A 22783-nucleotide genomic window follows, 5' to 3' on the forward strand; every position below is an offset into this window, starting at 1 on the left:
AGAGAGAGAAGTGGGGTTTACCTGAAGTGGGGATGGAGCTCACCCAATGCAGAGCTCAGTGTTGTGACTGTGAGATCATGACCTGAGCCAAAGTCTGATGCTTAACCAAGGAGGCACTCAGGCACCCCAAAAGATGTTATTTTTCAAAGGAGTGACAAAGGAATGATGGAAACCAGAGGACATCTTCAAAGTGCTGGGGGGAAAAACTTGCTAAATCAGAATGCTAAACTAGAATTACTATACTCAGTAAATATATTAAGGATAAAATGAAGTTTGTAGGCAAACAAAAATGGAGAGAACTTGTCACCAGCAGACCTGCTCTGAACACAAGAATTATTCAAACACAAGGCAAAAATTCCATTCAGAAGCACATAAATGCATATTGGAACAAGGTGTAAATAATGGATAAATGTGTAGGTAAACATAATGAGTACTGACTGTATAGAACACTGATTATAAAATCTTGCATGTCTTAAAATATATGTGCAATTAAAATCCATAACAACAATAAACAAAAAAGAGGAAGGGGTAAGTGGGAGCACAGTATTCTAAGGTTTTAACATTCTTGGGGAAGTGGTAAAAGTAGTCATTTATAATATAGTGTAATAAGTAAAACAGGCATGTTGTAATGTAAGACTTCTAAGAGAATGTGTAATTAAGGGACATCTGGGTGACTCAGTCTGTTAAATGTCCTACTTCAGCTCAGGTCATGATGTAACAGTTTGTGAGTTTGAGCCCTGCATCAGGCTTTCTGCTGTCAGTGCAGAGCCTGCCCTGGATCCTCTGTCTCCCTCTCTCCCTGCCCCTGCCCTCCCCTGCCAAAATAAATAAACATTAAAAAAAATAGTTATTTAAAAAATATAGGAGAATGTGTAATTAAGAAGTTAATAGAGGAGATTAATGGCATATTGAAAATATTTTAATTCAAAAGAAGGCAAGAAAGAACAGAATAAGGGATGTAAATAAGTGGGCAAAAGGAAATACCTAGTAAGATGGCATGTATAAATCCAAATACAGCAGTAATTATATTAAATATAAATGGGCTAAAGCTTTTCCTGTTGAAACAAGGATAGAACAGCTCTCCAATTTTAGGTTTGGCTTAACTCTGCGTAAAATGTAGTTAACAAATACAACTGAAAAGTCAGAACTCCTAGAGCAAAATGTGGAAGAGGTAAGTAACTTTCAGCTGCCAATGCCACAAGGCTGAATTCTGCATAAAGTTTAACCAAGAAAAACTGGGGGCACTTGGGTGGCACAGTCAGTTAAGCAGCTGACTTAAGCTCAGGTCATGATCTCACGGTTCGTGGGTTCGAGCCCCATGTCGGGCTCCGTGGGACAGTTCAGAGGCTGGAGCCTGCTTTGGAATCTGTGTCTCCTTCTCTCTGCCCTTTCCCCACTAGTGCTCTGTCTCTCTCTCTTTCAAAAATAAATAAATGTTAAAAAAAAAAAAAAAGCAAAAGAGACAAACTGTCCTTTCAAGTCTGGGATTTTTTTTATTTTTTATTTTTTTTTCAACGTTTATTTATTTTTGGGACAGAGAGAGACAGAGCATGAACGGGGGAGGGGCAGAGAGAGAGGGAGGCACAGAATCGGAAACAGGCTCCAGGCTCTGAGCCATCAGCCCAGAGCCCCACGCGGGGCTCGAACTCGCGGACCGCAAGATCGTGACCTGGCTGAAGTCGGACGCTTAACCGACTGCGCCACCCAGGCGCCCCTGGGATTGTTTTTTAACATGCAAAAGATAAGGACTTCAATCTTTGTTGCAAAACTTTTATTTTGAGAAGACCTGAATGCACCATTACATTATGCAAATGTAAAAGCAAAGATTCTCTATGGAAGCTTTTTGAAATGCTAAACTGTGTTTTGTTGTTGCAAATGGTTTTAAATTTTTGCTACTGTGTGCCTAAACTCCAGTTTGGTCTTTTCACAGGATTGGCTATGAGTTAGTTTTTTTTCAAATTGTCCAAAGCAAACACAACTCATCTCTGTATTGTTTTTCTTGTGAAGACCACATACAAGTCTCAAATGAAGAACTCATTTTTCCCCTCCACCCAACACTACTTTTTTTTTTTTTCCTGGATGTATTTCCTTTATAATGGCTCCCATTTTACCTGAGAGTACATCTGTCTGATTCATCCAAGATGGAAAATATCCTTTCTATAGATTATCTTGTGTCCCCAAATTTCTCTCCTCATTTGGGGACATGGCTTGGATATAAGTGATGAATGGTGATTCAGTAAATCTCACCACACCACACTTAGTTATCAGTGTCGGTATTGGATATTGAGTTGGCTCGGCTATCATCTGAAGATATATGTTATGTTATTACTGAATGATCTAGACAGTCTGTAGTGTAGAACAATAAGGCTAAGGATTGGAATGGAGAAAAGCTATAGAGAAAGGAAAGTAGAGGTCCAGGAATAAACAAGGCAGGGCTTGTGTTGGGGGTAAAAATTCCATCTTTTTTAAGTGGCTGAAAAAATTTTCATTCACTAGCAACATTTTTTTAAATGTGTATTTATTTTGAGACAGCTAGTGAGTGTCTCAAAGGGAGGGAGGAAGAGAGAGAGAGAGAATAGAATCCCAAGCAGTTTCCGTGGTGTCAGTGCAGAGCCCCATCCCAGGAACGTGAGATCATGACCTGAGCCAAAATCAAGAGTTGGAGGCTTAACTGAGCCACCCAGGCGCCTCTAATTTTTTTTTTTTTTTTTTTTTGAGTCTGTACTGCTTGTACAAGACTATGCTGCTGGAGATGCAAAGAGGCATCGCAGAAGAGCATATGTTTGGGAATAGAGTCATTAAATGTACGCAAGAGCAATGTATCAAGTGCCAAAGGAATAGGGCAAATGGTGAATACTGTAAGAGTTCAGAAAGGAGATACACATTAAAATTAAGGCAGTGAGTGAGAGGGTGGTTTTACAAGGGAACGCTGAGATAACATGAGGTATGGGGAGGACAGTTTATACAGAGGGGTACACAGCAGTTAAAAGTCCAGTAGCAGGAATACACTTCCACTAAGAATTATTAAGCATTTAGTATGTCTTTTTGTCATTTACTGCAGAAAAAACAAAACAAAACAAAACAAAACGTATGACTCAATCTCTGCGTCAAGGAGTTTACTAGATGAGAGATAAGACAAAGAAACATACATGCCACCAGAAGACAGGCCATGAAAAGTGCCAGTTCGTGGTTCAGCTTTCAATTTGGAAAAGAGCAATTCTGCATAGGGAATGGGTAGAAGACAAGCACTGGAACAAAAGAGATCAAGCCTTGAAACTCAGATGTGTGCCACAAAAGAGCTGTGTGACCTTGTGTAAGTCACTGGACCTGAGTCTTTGCTGTTTCTTTTAAAAACGGCTTGGTAAGGTCCAACAAGCCTCTCGGATGTGGGGAGGATGAAGTCATTGTGGTGAAAGGGCTTCACACGGGTGTCTAAGTTTCCACCCTCTCCTCCCTCCTCATTGCACCTACTCTTTTTCCTACAGTAGGGTGACATGTGTGGGGTGCGATGGGAGCCAAAAGGGAATGATAAAGGGAGGCAACTTCCTCCCCGCTCTTTGTCCCCTCCCCACTCCCCCAGCTCTTGACCTCGGGTTCCGGGAGAGTTACTGTGGAAGTGGGGTGTGAGCACAGAAGTGGGGAGGGAGGATCTGCTAACTGTAAACAGACATCATCAGGAGTTCAGATAGTCTGGCTACCGGATTTCCGTGCCATACTGAAGCCACCCCACCCATGCGCCTGCCCTCAGTTTCCCCAGCTGTGTAATGGGGATACACCATTTCCTTTTCCCGCTATCTGCCTGACCTAACCGCGTGAGAAAGACAAGAAGGAACCCCCAGTTCTTGGCCTCCAGCCCCATCAGGTCCTCCTCCCACTGTGGCTTTGGCCTTTTGTACCGGCCCCACGTGACCTGCCCGGCCGGCTCTTCCCTCCTGTCCCGCCCCGCCCTCCGGCCTTTCCCGGCTCTCGGCGCAGCTCTTCCCGCTCCTCGCCCGCCCCCCTCTCGTGCTCCCCCTTCTCCTTCCCCCACACCTCCCTCCCAGGCTGTTACCGCTCCCTCCCCCAGGCAGCCGTTCCCTCGCGACGCTTCCCCTCCCCCCGCGGCTGTTCCGCCGCCTCGCCTCCCCTCCCCCCGGCCGGAGCTCACTGTCTCCAAGATGGCGGCCGTGTCAGTTTGGGGCATCTCCGCGGTCCGGCCCGGGGCTTCGGGATCCCGGCTCTCTTCTCCCCCGGTAAGTAGCCGAGGAGCCTCCGGCGACTGCCCCTGGCCGTCGAGCCCGAGGCTGAGCCGCTCCGGAGCCGGCTCCGCCGCCTCGCGGGGTCGGCGGGCCGCTGCAGGCCCCGCCGCGGCCTGCGCCGCCTCCCGCTGCTCTGCGCCAGGCCTCGGGCTGGGGCGCCGAGGCCGCCCCCTCGCGCCCGGCCGGCGCCCGGCTCCCCCCGCCTTGCGGCCCGCGCGCCGCCCGCCGGCCCGGCGCTCGCGGGCCCAACGCCCCCGCCGCCCGCCCGCCGGCCGGGCCCAGCCCCGGGGAGCCGGCGGGTGGGCGGGCGGAGAGCGGCCCAGGCCGCGGAGCCTCGGGCTGGGCTGTGCCGGCGAGCCCGCTCTCCCTCGGGGGCGCGCCCACCGCCCCGGCCCCACCTGCGCCCGGCCGCTCGCTGCCCCAGGCCGGGCGCGGCCCCTGCTGCCCGCGCTCCCGGGTGCTCGCTCTCCGGCTCCGGCGGGGTGCGCGGAGATCCGAGCGGGGCTGAGGCTGCAAGTGGGGGTGACAGGCTGGCGGGTGTTGTGGTGCGGAGGAGGCAGCACGTGTGGTGTTGTGTCTGTCGGGCTGTCAGCCCCTGAGCTGGGAGGGGAGGCGGCGGGCTGCCTGTCAACCTTCGGCCGGTTTGGACGGGAGCTGCCGGACCTGTCAGGCTTCTTGGGCAGCCTGCGTGGCCCAAACGCCTCCTTTTAACCGGCCTCTGTGGGGCTTAGGATTTGGAGGAACCGGGAATGGGAGATACATTGCTCTTAACTCTTTCACGTGATTTCATTGTTAACTTAGTCTTTGGGTTCTGTTTCCATCTGATGGGTACGGCGAAGCTACCCGTTGGCAAGCTGCAGGGTTGTGCAGTTTGAAGTTTTTAAAGTTTCTCGCTCTTTAAAAAGAGAGCGCGAAGATGTGTTTGGGGGTGGGGAATCCAGGCCGGGGAAGGACTGTCGGAAGCAAGGAGTAGTTTTTCTCTAGCCGCTGGTGTACTTTCAGAGAGTTAAAGTTCAAGTCTGCAGGCGCTTTACTGTCTGAAGACCTGGAGACTGGTGAAAACCCTGACCTGAGAGACAATGACTAGCTGTCATTCATTCTTTCACCTGCGAGCATAATCAATTAGGACGTTCCCGGCTTCTTAAACTCAGATTGTAGCTTCTCCTTCAGTTTAGCGTTAATGCCTACGTAATGAACGTTCTTGGAGTAATAATACTATGATTTCTATCCTCTCGAGACTCTCACCAGAATGAAGCATAGCTCTCTCAGGGGGCTTCTTTTTAGCCAGCTAATTTAAAAATAAATCTTGGCTCAAGTTTGAGTGTTTACTTCAGCCTTTTTCTTTCCTATCAGAGTTTATAGCACTGTAGCTTTTCTAATATCTGTTAGTTTTGCTTTTGGTTTTAATATTAATTTTAAGAATAATTGCTGCGGGAGCCATTTTTCATATAATTTTTTAGGTTGTAATGTAAATGCTTCTCAGAATAAGAGCAGGCGTCCTAAAAATCACCTAAGTTACATTTATTTTTGGAAGCAAAGAAGTCAATTGGTTTCAGAATTCGTTATTTTGGTGATTTTTAAAAAGATCTTTATCTGCCAGATTCTTTTGTCTGAAAGAAGAATATTGACTTTGATCCTGGAGAGGCAATGTATTTATGTGTTTGTGTTTTACTCTTTCACGTTCATTTCAGGACAGAAATCTTGAATCTATGAGATCTTCTCTTTAGACCTGCTGACAGGCAATATTGTGCATTTGACATGTAGTGTGTGCATTTGAACCCTGTGATTCTGGGCCTTTCTCATTTCTAGTTGCTATATCTGTAGCTTGGTTATGAACATTTTGACAGTTATTCCTGCCGTTATATTGAATATTAGCGTTTTAGTTTGGTTTAGGAGAAGCTATCAGCATGTTATTCTTGAAATTTGAATGAAATTGGATTATTTTAAAATTCTTTAAGCACTTCTGACACTTGATAATTTTCAATATTTTTGTTTCCATTTGCAGTGTTTACTTAAAATATGAACTTGATCTGTGTAAATAGTATTTTTTTTTATATAAAATAGTTAAAATTTTCTCAACGGTTTTCTTCCTTATTTTATTGACTGTTTTTATGCAGTCTGAATGTCTGGAATTTTGAAAGATGAAAGATTCACTCTTACTTTCATTGCAGGATTATTTCTACTAATCCAGATACTTGTTGAAGTGCTGAATAGTTTCTTGGGGAAAGATGACAAGGAAGAGTTTGAATTCATAGACTGGTGAGCAGAGATTGTGGAGTACAGAATAGTCAGCACCCCTCTGGTTAGTTGTAGCCTAAGGTCATTCATAGTATATCTCATCTTGTATACCTGTTGTATCCTAATTATTCATCTTTTTTTCATTTTTATTCCAATCCTTTACATACATACATGATTGTTTCAGAATGTTGATAGAAACTTGTTAAAACTCTACAGGTGCTCAATAAACATTTGCTATTTGATTGTTTTTAAAGATCAGGATGTTTCATTTATAGCTTATTTACAAAGTGGGTTTTGATAGGAAACTGATCTTGTTTTAATTGTTTTTCAGGCATAAGATGCACATTTTTCTGCTGGGAATGGGATGTTCTTGAGTTCTTACAAGTTCATGAAGAGACCCATGTGTGGTGCTATTGAGAAATTTATTGGGAAATTTAAAGACATTTCAAATAACAGGTTGTTTTGGTTTCTGAAGTAAAAGTGAGGAGGCACTCTGTTTTGTGCAAGGAGGAAGGACTCAGGCCAGAAAACTTGTATGCTATGGTTAACTGGTTCCCAGCTTCCGAGAATGTTGTTTTCCATGGTATAAAACTTACTCAGCATCAGGATAAGGGATAACGACTCTATGGATATACAGAATCCTTCACCATGGTAAAACTCGCTAACCCGCTGTATACGGAGTGGATTTTGGAGGCCATCAAAAAAGTGAAGAAGCAAAAACAGCGTCCTTCAGAAGAAAGGATATGCAATGCAGTGTCTTCATCCCATGGCTTGGATCGTAAAACTGTTTTAGAACAATTGGAGTTGAGTGTTAAAGATGGAACAATTTTAAAAGTCTCAAATAAAGGACTCAATTCCTATAAAGATCCTGATAATCCTGGGCGAATAGCACTTCCTAAACCCCGAAACCATGGAAAATTGGATAATAAACAAAACGTAGATTGGAATAAACTGATCAAGCGGGCAGTTGAGGGCTTGGCAGAGTCCAGTGGCTCAACTTTGAAAAGCATTGAACGTTTTTTGAAAGGTCAGAAGGATGTGTCTGCATTATTTGGAGGCAGCGCTGCCTCTGGCTTTCACCAGCAGTTACGATTGGCTATTAAACGAGCCGTTGGCCACGGCAGACTCCTTAAAGATGGACCTCTTTATCGGCTCAACACTAAAGCAACCAGTGTGGATGGGAAAGAGAGTTGTGAGTCTCTTTCCTCTTTACCTCCAGTGTCACTCCTTCCACATGAAAAGGATAAGGTAAGAGTGGTATACGCATCAGTGTTCATAGAGCTGAAGGTATAGCATGCTACAAAGTCATGTTTCTAGGAAGTATGTAGAAGTTATGTTCAAGTTTTGTGTTTGGGGACTTAGGGAATGATCATCTTTGGTTTTTTATTGGTAAGTTGTTGGAATTCAGTAGATACCAGTTGCCCTGATACTTTGAAATATTTGACACCTGACATTCAGAGTGTATTGATGTACCGAAAAGAACAGATTTAGATTAGAGTTTAAAAGTAGCGTTCAACTTTAAGGCTGTTACAAGTTCTTAGAATATCTTACTGCTGGAAGTTGATGAGCACTCCTAAATGTTCGAGGCTTGGATTTGAAACAAGCAGGTGACTCTAAGAACCTTTTTCCTTTTTTTCTTTTTTCTTGCACATTACCATTAGGAAGGAGTGAGACTGAGTCTCCTGACCCATCCGTAGTTGTAGCTAAGCAAATTTATCAATTCTTATTTTTGTCATATTCTAACTTTTTGTCATGTATTCTTTGCATATGATGAAGTCCTAAGTGTTATTTATGAGCGGTGTAACTACATGGGTCAGGAAAAAGTATTCTGTATTCCTAAAGTTCTGTGGAGTTGGGAGTTTTGGTACACAGTGGTAATGTGCTGTGTTTTATGCTGTTATTTTGTGCAGTTAAAAAAGTATGCTAAGAAACAGCAAATTTTGGCCTTTCAATAGATATTAGGAGATGAAGAGAATTTTGTCAGTAGCAGTTTTTTACATTGACCTAGTGTCTTAGCTGTGAATTTATTTCAAGTGTTCTGAATTGTAGTTGTGGGGAGAGTGGTAGTACTGAATGCACATTTTAGTATACAATAGTAAAATAATCTTTATTTTGCCTAAGATCATGGAAGCTACTTCTAGGATGAGAAGATTGTAAAGTTAACACTGCATGTGTTTAAAAATACTTGAGGTCCAGGCTAAATTTATTGCAGTTAGTAACCCAGCTATAGATTTTTGTTTAAATAGCAACTGAAAAATAACAGTATTTTTCTTTGATGAAGTTTTAGAGATCTATTTTAAGGTTCAATTTTCCCAGTGAACTTTGAAATAGAAACATTATCTTAACCATTATTACTCTTGAAATTATTCTGTTAGAATGGTTGTGTGTCATTTGAGCATTTTATTTAAAAGTGTGGTATTAAAATTTCAAGGTGGACAAATAACTGAAATGCTTTACTCTGTAGTCCAGTGCTGTAAGAACTCTTACTGTAAGAGCTGTTTCTTGATCACATATGGCTGAAGTTAAGTGAAATATAACGATTGATTCCAAAAATTGTTACCAAATGATTTACAGGTTAACTGCATGGAAACAGGAAACAATTTGTAGTTTAGAATGAATTCAGTGTTATATCAGTGAATTAGGTATTATAAATTTTTTGCCAGAACACCTGGGTGCTTGCTTTTACTATAATTTCCCTTGCTTGAATTAGATATTTTAATATTTGAAAATATTAGCCATATATAAAGTATCAATTGTGTATGTATTTTTAAAAGGTAGCCAGTATAGTACACTATGGGACAAATCTAAGTTTTGTCACCCTGGGATTTTACTTTTGAAAGGGGACCTTGAGAACCATCTTATTTTGCAGTTGGGCTGAGACCTCTATATTAAAAAAAAAAAAAAAAAAAAAAGCTTAATCCAGTAGAGATTTGTTGGTTGACTTTAGTTAGAAATATCTTTTAGGTTACATAACTGTAATATGTAGTGTTGTTAACCGAAGTAACTAAATTTGGAGTATACATTTAAGAATGTATTTTGAGTTTTGTTGAATAGACTTCTATATATGTGTATGGGTCTGAATTAAAAACTAATTTTATGATATCTATGGAGTTAGAGTTGATGAGATCTGCTATATATTTTTAAATAGTCTTATTTTAAGTAGTGAATTTCCTGAGTGACTTCCCCCAAAGATAAGAAAAGCTCACATTCAAAATCATAATATGGTGAGGAATTACTCCTCTGAACAGATTATATGTTTGTTCTTTTTATTGTATTTTATGTACTTTCCTTTCTCTTTTAAAAATTGATTGGTTTGCTGTTATGAACCTAGATATTCTCAAAAAAATTATACAGAGTGTATTTGACAGTGATGGAGAAAGGAAAAGATAGGCCAGAAGTACTTTCACATTTAGGCCTTAATTAATTCAGCAAATGGTTATTGAGTGAGTACCTATTGTGGGCCAGGCACTCTGGAACTGAATTGGCATTATCTCAAGTTCCTCTTTATTTTTTTCTGTATCAATTTTTAACTTTTATTGCTTGGAGATACCAGCCTTTGGAAGGAACCGTAGAACTGTATGTTAGATTTTCAGCAACTGAGTAGTGTTTGCTGCTTTTTGTGGGATCAGCTGTGTAGAAATAGTTTTTTTTTTTGTTTTTTTTAATTTTTTTTTTCAACGTTTATTTATTTTTGGGACAGAGAGAGACAGAGCATGAACGAGGGAGGGGCAGAGAGAGAGGGAGACACAGAATCGGAAACAGGCTCCAGGCTCTGAGCCATCAGCCCAGAGCCCCACGCGGGGCTCGAACTCCCGGACTGCGAGATCGTGACCTGGCTGAAGTCGGACGCTTAACCGACTGCGCCACCCAGGCGCCCCAAGTTTTTTTTTTTTTTAAGAGTTTTGGTGAACACACTTGAACTTAAGTGTGTTTTCACACTGATAAATAGGAAAATCCATGGGATACTGTGATCTAAAAGTTAAATCTATGTTGTAAGGGAAATTTCTGAGCTAGCTTTAGGGTTGTGGTAGTTTATGGTAAGTGTTTAACTTGATGGTAATTTAACTTGATGTGTTTACTACGTGCCACGCATTACTTTAAAGGTATACATCTATTAACTCATTTAATTCTCATACATATCCATGAAGTAGGTACTGTTATGTTACAAGTGAAGAAACTGAGGCATAAAAGAGGTTTACTAATTTCTCTCAGTCGCAGAGATATTAAGTGGCAAAGCCGGGATTTGAACTTGGGCAGTCTGGCTCCGATCTTTGTAACAGCTTTAGCTACCTGCTGCCTCTTGGGAGTTGTTACATACAGTGCCTGACACTGCACTCAGGTACACAGTTGTGAATATTTTTGGTGTTAATTCCATAGCACATTCTCTAATTATGAAAGGCCATATGTCCTTCTACCCCCTACCCCTTCTTGGTTTGTGTCCCTTTTTTCTCTTTCTATCATAGAATGAATTCTAAAACTGACTTTGAATCAGTGATAAGAATGTATCAGAAACCAAAGATTATGAAAAATCTAGTTTTGTGTGCCTGCAATCTATAAAAAATTATTTTGTTTACATGACATTTTATTTCTCTTAAAGATAATTTCTGTGCTTATTAATTTTCATTTTATTTATCACTGAAATTTTCTGATTTGCACTTTGGGATTTGTTGCATGGTTGTAAGTAGAGTGCTTTCATTTTGGACCAAATGTTGCTTTCCCTTGAATTGTGGCATATAGGTGAGAGTGATAGTGTGACACTGGCTTAAATAACAACTTGCTTCTTGAAAATTTATTTGCTTTTGAAAGATTTTACTGTAAGATAATTTGTTCATTTATTTCATTTATTCATATAACAAACATTTAGATGCCTACGGTGAACAATGAATTTAGGATTTAGGTCTTGTTGAGGATTAAGGTAGAGAGATGTGAAATAAATATTTTTGGAATTATTTTTTAGTTTATGAAATACAGCTTTTAGTTTATACATTCTTTTTTTTCATATCAATTAAGCATTGTGAATCTCAGAAATAACGAGATGTTTCTTGGGTGGGGCTGTATTATTTGAGATTGTGATGGTCTATTTAAAAAATTATCTTTAGGGGCGCCTGGGTGGCTCAGTTGGTTAAACATCTGATTCTTGATTTTGGTTCAGGGCATGATCTCATGAGATCGAGTCCCCGAGTCCCCCTGCTTAGGATTCTTTCTCTTTCCCTCTTTTTCTGCCCCTCCACCCCTCTAAAAAAATAAACACTAAAAAAATTATCTTTAGACACTGAGTCTTGGAAGGAACCTTTTCAGGAATAATTTTCACCTTGATATCAAATTTCTGGGTTCATTTTACACACAGAAAAATCTAGCTTATGTTCCTTCTTACTAGTCCAGAAAACTGTACTCTTAATGATAACCACGGCATTGAAATGTTATTTTGTGGAGTAGTATTGTGGAACAGAGTTATAATTTACGGAAGCATTACAATTGGAAAGGGAAGAGAAAGTATTGTCAACTAATGTTATTGTTTAGTTATTACCAAGGTAGGTAACTTAGAGTAGAAAGATCAAGCGATACATTTAAAACCTTCTAAAATAAGTTACGTCAGTACAGTAAACTCTTAGTATACTGAATCCAAATTATTTTTCTGAGTGGAATTTGACATTTTAAATTTGTAGAATAAATGGGACTTTGACAGGAACTTAGATTTTTTTTTTTTAAAAAAATTTTTTTTTTCAACGTTTATTTATTTTTTGGGACAGAGAGAGACAGAGCATGAACAGGGGAGGGGCAGAGAGAGAGGGAGACACAGAATCGGAAACAGGCTCCAGGCTCTGAGCCATCAGCCCAGAGCCTGACGCGGGGCTCGAACTCACGGACCGCGAGATCGTGACCTGGCTGAAGTCAGACGCTTAACCGACTGCGCCACCCAGGCGCCCCCAGGAACTTAGATTTTTGATGTAGGGATGCAAATATGTTTTCATATTTGAAAACACTGAGTTAAGAATAATAAAGCTTTGATTTAGCTATTTGGAAATGGCCTTTATAGTAAGATTGATGCTACATCAACTTTTGGTGACTCTAACTGGACTGTGAGGAAAAGCTGGCTAGAAATAAAAAATAAAAATTTGTTACTAACAATTTATCGAGGTAGATTAAATATAAATGGGGTTAGGAATTGACTTTGTCTCAGCAGACTTGTTCTTATTTAAAAAAAAAAACAACCCAGAAATTTAAAAATAATTCAGGCAGAGATATACTTATAATGCAGTATTTATTTAAATTCAATCAACTGTACAGGTAATTTTTGGTCTTCTAGTTAGCTTGTGAGCTCTGTGTGTTTTGGTAATTTTCAGTCCATGACACACCCTGAAAGAAAATTTGAGCTACTAAAGCAACCTTTGGTTTAGCCATTGCTAATCAAAACTTCTATACCTGGGCAATGCACACAACCTAAACATTTTTCTTACACTTAACAGTTACTAGCACTCTACTCTTTTTTGGACTAATTTCTAATAAATTGATGAAATAAAGGGAAGAAATTAATGAAGACATCAGATACTACAAAGTGCTTCAGGAATAGGACCTAGAGGATCTAAACATTTTGACCTTTCTTTGCCCTGTATCAGTAGGCCAAGGGAATGTAAGCAGTTGCTTATAGAAACCTATTAATAGCTAACATTTGTTAAAGGGCTAACAATGCATTGAGTACTGTTCTGAGTGCTTTGACATGTTTTCTTATTGAAGGCTCAGAAGAATTTGACATGGTTAAATTTTATAGGTGTAATATATTTATATAATAGCCATTTAATAACATTTAATAATACAGGTTTTCATTATGGCTTCTCATAAAACACCAAATGGAAAATGTATGCAAAATACATTATCTTCTTGTCTTTGCTGCCTGTTTTTTATTTAGTTCATCCTGACACATGAGCCAGTGTTTTTTTGTATTACACTTATCTTTAATACTATGAAAACAAATAGATAATAGGATTTTTTTTCTTTCTATTTAGAGTATTGGAGAAAGTATATTTTCTATACTGACTTGGATCTTAGCTATATAAGAGGACTGAATCTGGCTGCCATGTTGGCTGGTTAAAGTAGAATTAAGAAGATTTTTAAAAAGTGAACTGGGAAGTGTTAAAATTAGAATAATGAATACTTTTCATGTTCTGATTTAAACATTTTTAAAGAAACAAATGAATGTTACGCATAGGAATTATTAAGAGCCTCCTTCTGGTAAAGTTGTTTACCAATTGGCTACTCATGGGTGGAGTCAGTTCACAAAGGACCTATAGCAGATGAATTAGACCTGTAGCGACTTCACCCTTCTGCTTTTCCCAGCTGGAGCAGGATTAGGACTCATTCAGCTGCAGCTGGTTCCCAGGAAAATCTAGACTGCTTCTTCTGGTGTTTTCCTTTGACAGGAAAGTCATAGTTCCCGACAGATGGCTTTCATCAGCACTGTACATAACTCTGTAAATTCAAGTCCAAAGAACTACTCTCAACTTCATTAGGGAACAGGCAAAGAAACTGTTTGTAATATGGTATTATTTGGTTAAGGGTTGAAATTAAGCATAGGGATTATAGTAGTGTAGTATTTCGATTTGCAGAATGCCATTCTGGGTCAAAATAGTTTTTAACTGCTGGCAATTAAAAAAAAAAAAAAGACCTAAGGAAAAATAAGTCTAGCTATGGTGTTAGGTATATTTTATACTTGGATTATATTATGCTTACGAAGTACAGATACATTCTTTGAAAAAAAGAATCTTTTGCATTTTGTAGAATTTTGAGCCAGTAACAGTCTTGGATAACAGTATTTCTAATCTTATTTCATGAATAGAGAAATTGAGGGTCAAAGAGATTTAAGTGTCTAGCTCAGTGCCATGCAGCAGGTTAATCTGGGAGAAAGTGGTCAGACCCTTCTCAGTTCTTTGCTTTTTTTTTTTCATTAGGCTGTAGTACTGCTTTAAAGTGTTAGAGAGCAATAAGTATAAAATAATGTATTTTTTTTTAATTTTTTTTTTTAAATTTTTTTTTCAACGTTTTTTATTTATTTTTGGGACAGAGAGAGACAGAGCATGAACGGGGGAGGGGCAGAGAGAGAGGGAGACACAGAATCGGGAACAGGCTCCAGGATCCGAGCCATCAGCCCAGAGCCTGACGCGGGGCTCGAACTTAGGGACCGCGAGATCGTGACCTGAGCCGAAGTCGGACGCTTAACCGACTGAGCCACCCAGGCGCCCCTAAAATAATGTATTTCTTAATGGAAACCATAGAATAAACTCTGGTCTAGAGAGTTTTGGTGGTTTTTATAAACCACAAATATGTAAATCAGCTTGTTTCAGTGATTGAAGATAGCTGTACATTCTTGAAAGTTGAAGCAATATTTTATCGTTTTGTAAAAGACTGTTTTCTTATGGTCCATGTTAGAGGAATTAGAAAGTGGTCCTCTGTTTTTAGGTATGTATCAGAAGAACATGTTGAGCTACCATAATGCTGGAAGAGAAAGTACTTGAATTTTGAAAGAAAAAAAAAAAAGGTCTGCTTATAGTTAAGTCTGATTTTCAGAAAGTTGACAACATAGATCTTTGGAGTGACTTGGATAATTGGTTAGAACTTAAAATGTTTAGGACTGAGATAGAAAGGCACAAGCTTTTCTATTAATGAAGTAATTCTTATTAAAGGCATTAAATATGGGGAAAACAGAAATGTAGAGTCTACCATGCATTGTTAGGTATACATAGAATCTTAATTCTGGGTGATGATTTGTAATAGGAAACAAACCTTAAAAGAGAAGGCAGCAAACAGATTATGTTTGTCTTTTTTGGTTGTTTTGACTAACAGTTCATCTCTGCATTATTTTACTTCGTGGTAAAATTTTGCAGTGCGTTACAGTAATGGCAAATAAAGATTGAGATTGGAGACAGTTATTTATACAATAACTGGGTGGTTTTAAGATTATTGGTAAAACTGATTAGGGAGAAAATGACGTAGAAAGAAAATCTGTCAGCTAAAAAACTTAAAATTTTTGTATGTGTGAAAGAAGACAGCTGATTCCTTTGCCATTTACCTTTCGTGCAGAAGGTAGAGATTCCGTGTGTGTGTGTGTGTGTGTGTGTGTGTGTGTGTGTGTGTGTGTGTGTGTGTGGCGGGGGGGGGGGGCGGTGTTATCATGCTTATATTATAGGCTGCTTTTTCCTCCAGGGAATTGTGAACTGTAGTTGACCTGGAGAGGTGCTGTTAAGTTGGTTTTCAATTCTTTCTGCTTAGTAGAGTGCAGGTTTTTCTTTTTCTTTCATTGGCTACAGTGAAGCATTTAACTCCTGAGTTTTCTAGAACCTGTAACAGAACCCTTAGAAACATTATTAAATTTTTTTGTGTGTTGAGTGTGATGCTGTGCTTTAGGGTGGTTTCCCAACTTTTCTGTTGAGCACATCTTTAAATATCTGACTTAGGGTTTAGATCCTCTTTTACCATTTTCCTGCTTTAGTTATTTAATTTCTTCTCATGCCAGTAAATTCTTAAATTTGTAACTTAAATCTAAAGCAGTGATACTAAATCCACTTTTGACCCAAGGAGCCTCAAAAAATAAACATCAGGGCAGTTAAATTTAGCAGTGGGGCCCAGATATGAGATTTTTAAAATTTTGTTTTGTTTTGAGGTCGCCATGTGCATCTTCAGTACAGCCAGGGTTGAAAACCCTCTATTTCAACTTGCTGAGGGGGTTAGGACAGAAGCAGATGCTTTTTACCTAATCATCGAAATGCAGACAAATTCATGAAACAACATACTTCACCCCCACTCTCATGAACACACTTTGAACCAGGACAGTGTACTTATGGAAACCTAAATTTTGTTTTATCCTACTTCCTGACCATAAGTGCCCTAATGTTTCACCTTTCTCTCCTATGCACCTGCTCTTTTTTTTCTCGTCAGGGTCTCCTTTGGTGCATATTCTGGAGAAGGTTCCATGTGTGAGTTTGATGGGTGCCCCCCTCCCACCACTCTAATGCTTTTCTTCTAATTGCTTGGCCTTATGGTTTATCACCTCAGTTACTCGCTTTACTCCTCCAATTGGCAAACCCCAGACTTGACATTAAGCCAATCATTTTTCTCTCCCTGCTTTTTATGGGACTGTTTATCATTTTGAAGAAAATTACACGAACCATGTGGTGGGATGCCACTTACAAATTTGTAACATCTAATCAGTTCTGCTTTGGGATGTATGTCTGTGTCTTTAGTCTGTTCTCTCTGCAGCAGTTCAGTATTTCCTCCAGCCCTTTCACTTTTCTCATTGTCAGCTGACCCTCCTGTATTCTCCTTCACAGAATGGAATCTCTCTGGCCATATGAGCTCATTCAGTTTATACCCCTCCCACACAAAACTACATACGTCTGTAGGTATTTTACCCCCTTTGCTACCTTTTCAGAGGTTATAAAAGAAGTGTCTTGTCTAGAGCTCATCTCTCTGTGTATAGGATGTTCTCTCCTGTCTTGGGGGCTTTGTTCCATCAATAATATTCCCAGTCTTCCCCTTAACATGGGGAAGTCTCTCCCATCAAATTAGAGTAAAAGCAAACAAAAACACTGCTCCAAATCCTTCTCTACATCTACACTCTATTGTCTTCCCTTCATTTTGAAACTCCTTGAGAAAAAGTCTGTATTCATTCCATATCTGTTGCAATCTGCCCTTTGGCCTAGAGCACCATTGGAAACAGCTCTTATGGACAGTTTTCAGTCTTTATGTTACCTGACTTCTCTGCAGCATTTATGGTTGTTAACCATTCTCTCCTCCCTTGACCTCTGGGATAATTTTTTGCTAGGTGTCTGTTTCTGCATCTTTGTGATTAATTTATTTTCAGTTTACTGGCTCCTTATCTTTTGCCTGAATCTTATATATTGGACTCCCTAAGGTCCTGATCTGTGCCTACTTGTTGTTTCAACCATCTGAGTTCTGTCTAGACTTAACCTTCACTATACTAATGACTAAATTCATAATCTAAACCTCTCTTTTGAGCTGTAGACTTGTATATCCCATAGTGTAGTGTCTTTCCTCAGCCATTTCTTTTTTTAATTTTTTTTTTTTCAACGTTTTTATTTATTTTTGGGACAGAGAGAGACAGAGCATGAACGGGGGAGGGGCAGAGAGAGAGGGAGACACAGAATCGGAAACAGGCTCCAGGCTCCGAGCCATCAGCCCAGAGCCTGACGCGGGGCTCGAACTCACAGACCGCGAGATCGTGACCTGGCTGAAGTCGGACGCCTAACCGACTGCGCCACCCAGGCGCCCCTCCTCAGCCATTTCAAATTCAGTGATGACCCAGATGGAATTTATCACCTTCAACTTGTTCTTTTGATTTCTTACTGTGGTACAAGACATTGACATTGACTCTGATTCCTAAAAGAAACTTTGGTATTATCTTCTACACTTCACTTGCACTTCTTTTGGATTCAGCTCTAGTCTGCCCCCAGTCTTTTCTGCTTCTTTAACGTCTTTTAATTAACTGCTATTCCAGCTGCTACTCTCTCAGTGCAGGTCCTTGTCATTTCTCTCCTGATTTACCTCAGTAGTTTCCTCATTGGTGTTCCTTCCTCCAGTAGCCTTTCCCTCCAGTCCACATTATTGCCAAGAATGATCTTGTTAAGAAGTGATTAAGAACACAGGCCCAAGAACCAGACCATCTGGGTTTGCATCCCATATTGGCAGCACTTGCTTTATGGCCTTGGGTAATTTGCTTAATTTTTCTTGGCCACATTTCTTTCTATAAAATAGAGATAATACAGTACCTATCTCAAAATGAAGTTTTGAAGATTTAATGAGTTAATATGTATCAGTGTTGTCTAATAGTGCTTTGTGTGATGATGGAATGAATGTTCTATATCTGTGCTCACTACAGTAGCCACTGGCCATATGTGGCTCTTGAAATGTGGTTGTTTGACTAAAGAACTTTAATTTAACTGAAATAGCCATATATGTCTAATAGTTACTGGACAGTACAGAATACATAAAATCCAGTGCTCTATAAATACTAGCTATTATTACCATCTTTCTGAAGTTAAACTTACTTCTCTGGTTAAAATTCTTTAGTGCCAAATTCTTTGGTATAGTGTATATAATTTTTAACCCCCTTCACCCCATCACATTGCTCTGAACTTGTCTACTGCTATTTCTTATGCCCTCTGTGTTCCACTATACTAGTGGTTTTCAAAGTGTTGTCCCAGGGGTTAGAAGTAGTAGTGTCACCTGAAAATGTTTGAAATGCAGATTCTTGGGCCATATTCCAGGCATACTGAATCACAAACTGGGGGGTGGGGTCTGGCAACTTGTATGTTAATAAATCCTCCAGGTGATTATGATGCATGCTAAGGTTTGAGAACCACTGTACATCCCAAACTACTTGTAGTTCCTCAGATCCACCTTGTTTTCTATTGCTCTTGTTTTTCTCCTGTCTGGAATGATTATCCTTTCTCTTTTCTTCACTGATTAGCTCTTATTTAATCTTGCAGGCTTAATTTAGGCATATCCTCTTTCCATTTCTTTCTTCATTATTACTCATCCTGCTTCCAGGGTGACTTAGGGCTCTTTATGCCTCTGAGATCCTGTACATGCCTCCATCGTAGCCCATTTTATATTGTATTGTTGCTTTAGCTTGTCTCCTACTAGACAGGGAATTTAGGATCTTGTTTTTTTGTCTTTGTATCCCTATCTGGCACAATGTCTGGTATGCTTTGTAAGTATGTATGGAACATTTTCAGGTGCCAGTGCAGTGATTAAGTCCTGGGTAAAGGACATACTGTCTGTGTAATTAACACAGTGATAAGGGCTCTGATGGGGTAAAACCGAGTGCTGTGGAAACACAGGAAGGGGTGGAGAAAACTAGGGAAGTCTTCTCAGAGGAAGTCACATGTGAGAGGTTAGTGAGGTGGGGAAGCAAATGGGTGGGGTGGGAAAGAGTGGTTCCTGCAGAGGGAACAGCATGTACAAAGGCCTAGAAGCAAAACATTGTAGGCTCTTTATAAATGTTTAATTGAATATGAATAAAGAACCAAATCACACATCTAACTTTTAGATCTTGGTTTTGGAGTCACTACCCTCCCCAGCCAACATTAGTTAGCATTTATTCTTGATATACTGCTTTCTTTGAGCTGATGGTAAGGTGTGATAGGGTAACCTCCAAGGCAGCAGGATACATTTTTGTGTGTGTGTGTGTGTGTGCGCGCGCGCGCGTGTGTTTGCTAGCCTTTTAGTGGTAGAAGATAGGATTTGTTTCATCTGAATCGTGAGTATACATCAGTGGTGGCTGAGGTAAACGAATTGTTCTCATTGCTTAAGAATAGACCAAGATTTGGGGCGCCTGGGTGACTCAGTCAGTTAAGCGTCTGACTTGGCTCAGGTCATGATCTCACAGTTTGTGAGTTAGAGCCTGCGTCGGGCTCTGTGCTGACAGCTCAGAGCCTGGAGCCTGCTTCAGATTCTTTGTCTCCCCCTCTCTCTGCCCCTTCCCCACTTTTGCTCTGTCTCTCAAAACTAAATAAAAATTAAAACAAAACAAAACAAAAAAAGAATAGAGCAAGATTTTAAACAAGCAACTTGAAACTTAAGAGCACTGACAAAGCATATCATTAAGAAGGCTGAAAGGCTACCAGCATGACAGCCACAGCTGTTGGTACTTTTGTAGCTCCACTCTGTATTGGCCCTTTTTGCCCTTATTGCTGCCACCCTAGGTTTCCTGTTGGTCTCATTAACCCTCCATTGTAAGAGCATCAAGGCCTTGGTTAATGTGCTGTGTAAGCTCCAACTTTGAGTTGCAGATGAATACCTGCTTTCCTCTGTTTGGGATTTTACATATGTAACTTTGAGTAAAAATGTACCTTTTTCTTTGAATGCTTTACAAGTGGGTTGGCTTTGTCATCTATTAACTTTGAAAGAACAATAAAAATAAAGTTTTGTTTCTAATAACTTCAGCTAAGCAGAGAACTCTTCAGCAAAGAAAGCTAGAGAAAGAAAAAGTGAAATAAAATATTTCTCCCTAAAACTTCATATGGGTGGTATAATTATGTTTCTGAAGTGTTTCACAGATGATAAAAGATTTTGGTATCACACATATCTTCTTTTGCTCTAACACTTTCGTAGTACGGTAGGCCATCCAGGTGTTATGATTGCTAGATTTTGTGTATGCAGAGTTATATGGTTCATTAAGGGAAGAAATGGAACTATAGTCCTGGTCTCTTTCAATCCCAGTACTTCTCAGCAACATCAGGCTGCCTCTTGTTCATGAAAATGACAAGCGTTAAAAAAAAAAAAAGTGGTGTCTTTTACCGTTTATTACATACATCTGTCAAACCATTTATCAGGTCATACATGTTATTAATCTTTGTATTCACTTTGTAAGATGCTCAGAAAATGTTGACTTGAAACTGTCAGGTTTAAACTGGAAGGAGGAATGATAGAAATCAGGTTGACTTAAAAAAAAAAAAACAACTATTAACTCTCTTAGTAAACTTAGAAGCTAAACCATTTATCCTCTCAAAATTTATAGCCTCTGTAGATTTAAAAGGGGAGATAGCATTTCAGATGTTTTTTGCAAATGTTTGATACATCAGCTGTAAAGTATCATTTGCTACTTCCTTCAAGATAATATTTGTTCTCTATTACCCATAAAATATTTTAAAAAGTTTAAGAAATTGTGTTTCCCTAATAGGTAATAATAATTCATTAGTGCATAAAATTAAAAAAGTACAAAAGAGTTCCATTAAAAGTATTCTTTTAACTCCAGTTCCGCAAGCACCCAGTTCCCCTCCTGGGATGTAGTCAATGAGTTTGGTTTCTACCCTCCAAAGAGATTCTCTGTGTATATAAGCAGTCACTTATATATATGTTTTTTTCTCCCATATAGAGCATACCTTAGAGCATACCTTAATACACTTTTCTACATCTTGCTTTGTTTTTCTTCCCGCTTAACAATATCTTAAAAGTGTGTTCCATGTCATTATATAAGATTTGGTGGTATTCTGTTTTATGGATGTACCGTAATTTACGTAACTGGTTCCTCACTGATGGACATTTCTTTCCAATTTTTTTTTTTTTTATTACAAACAGTACTCAGTAACCTCCATTGCGCATTATTTTAGACTTGTAGGTTCCTAGAAATGGAACAATTGGGTCAAAGAATATGTATGCCTTTGTAAGTTTGGTATTTCTGAATTTCTCTCCATAGAGATTACCCAACAGTGTATCAGAGTACTTTTTGCCTACATCCTTCACAACACAGTGTTATCAAACTTTTTGATTTTTGGCAGTCTTATAATAAGTGAAAAATCATTATTTAAAAAAATTTTCTTTAATGTTTGTTTATTTTTGAGAGAGAGAGAGAGAGAGTAGGGAAGGGGCAGAGAGAGAGGGAGACACAAAATCCGCAGCAGGCTCCAGGCTCGAACCCACGAGCTGCAAGATCATGACCTGAGCTGAAGTCAGATGCTTAACTGACTGAGCCACCCAGGTGCCCCTATCCATTTTTTAATGTTTATTTTTGAGAAAGAGAGAGCGAGAGAGAGCGTGCGCGGGAGCAGGGGAGGGTGAGGGAGACAGGATCCAAAGCAGGCTCTGTGCTGACAGCAGTGAGCTGGATGTGGGGCTCAAACTCACAAACCATGAGATCATGACGTGAGCCGAAGTCAACTGCCTCAGCCACCCAGGCGCCCCAATCCATTTTTGACTGCATTCTTTGACTCTTATTGGAGTTTGTTCTTCCAACCTAGTGCCCAGAGACAGCCTCTGATCTGTATTTCTACTACTAGTGTGTCTTAAGCCTGATTACTTAAAAACATACAAACATACATACTTAGAGGTAATCAGAAATTTGTTTAGTTGGTTTTTTTTTTATAACTGTTATATGGTGTTGCTTTGAGAAATATGTAGGTCGTTTTGCGTGGTCTTTTGTAAGCTGTAACAACTTCTCTCTTGTAGTGGCCTGTACTGTTAGATTTCTGTCCTGTAGAATCACCCTCCACACATCCACCCGCTCCCTTGCCCCACCATCTTAGCTTTGTTGCTTTTCTACTGATGGTGGGGAAACCTTGTTTGATTGATTATGTTCACGTTTGTCAGTCTTTTTAAGTGCATGTTATATAGTACTTGCATTTGAAAACTTACATAATTTTGAATAAATATTATGTACTAGATATTTAAGGAAGATTGTCTATTTTTAGATGAACTAAAGGCTCATAGAGGTCAAGTGATTTGCCCAAGATTATATAGCAAAATATACGTGCTTAGAATATAGAGGCTAGTGGAATGGTCAAAAGAAAAAAAAA

General features: G+C 39.7%; 2 protein-coding genes across 5 annotated transcripts in view; one reads left to right on the top strand and one right to left on the bottom strand.

Annotated features, from left to right (window-relative positions):
• The window catches only part of AP3M2 (adaptor related protein complex 3 subunit mu 2), a 110651-nt gene extending 106279 nt beyond the window's left edge, over positions 1-4372 (bottom strand). The window contains exon 1 of the mRNA XM_047855045.1: positions 4148-4372. The gene's annotated coding sequence lies outside the window, so the exon portion shown is untranslated. The remainder of the gene's footprint in view (positions 1-4147) is intronic.
• The window catches only part of KAT6A (lysine acetyltransferase 6A), a 114596-nt gene continuing 95949 nt past the window's right edge, over positions 4137-22783 (top strand). The window contains exons 1-2 of one of the 4 annotated variants that reach the window (XM_047855041.1): positions 4137-4232; positions 6808-7724. In XM_047855041.1, coding sequence (XP_047710997.1) covers positions 7125-7724 — 600 coding nt within the window. In that variant the 5' untranslated portion in view covers positions 4137-4232; positions 6808-7124. Of the gene's footprint in view, positions 4233-6292; positions 6541-6807; positions 7725-22783 lie in introns of those variants that run through there. The other 3 variants (XM_047855044.1, XM_047855042.1, XM_047855040.1) reach the window with 3 other exon arrangements.

This window comes from Prionailurus viverrinus, chromosome B1 (assembly GCF_022837055.1).
Source record: "Prionailurus viverrinus isolate Anna chromosome B1, UM_Priviv_1.0, whole genome shotgun sequence".
NCBI lineage: Eukaryota > Metazoa > Chordata > Mammalia > Carnivora > Felidae > Prionailurus > Prionailurus viverrinus.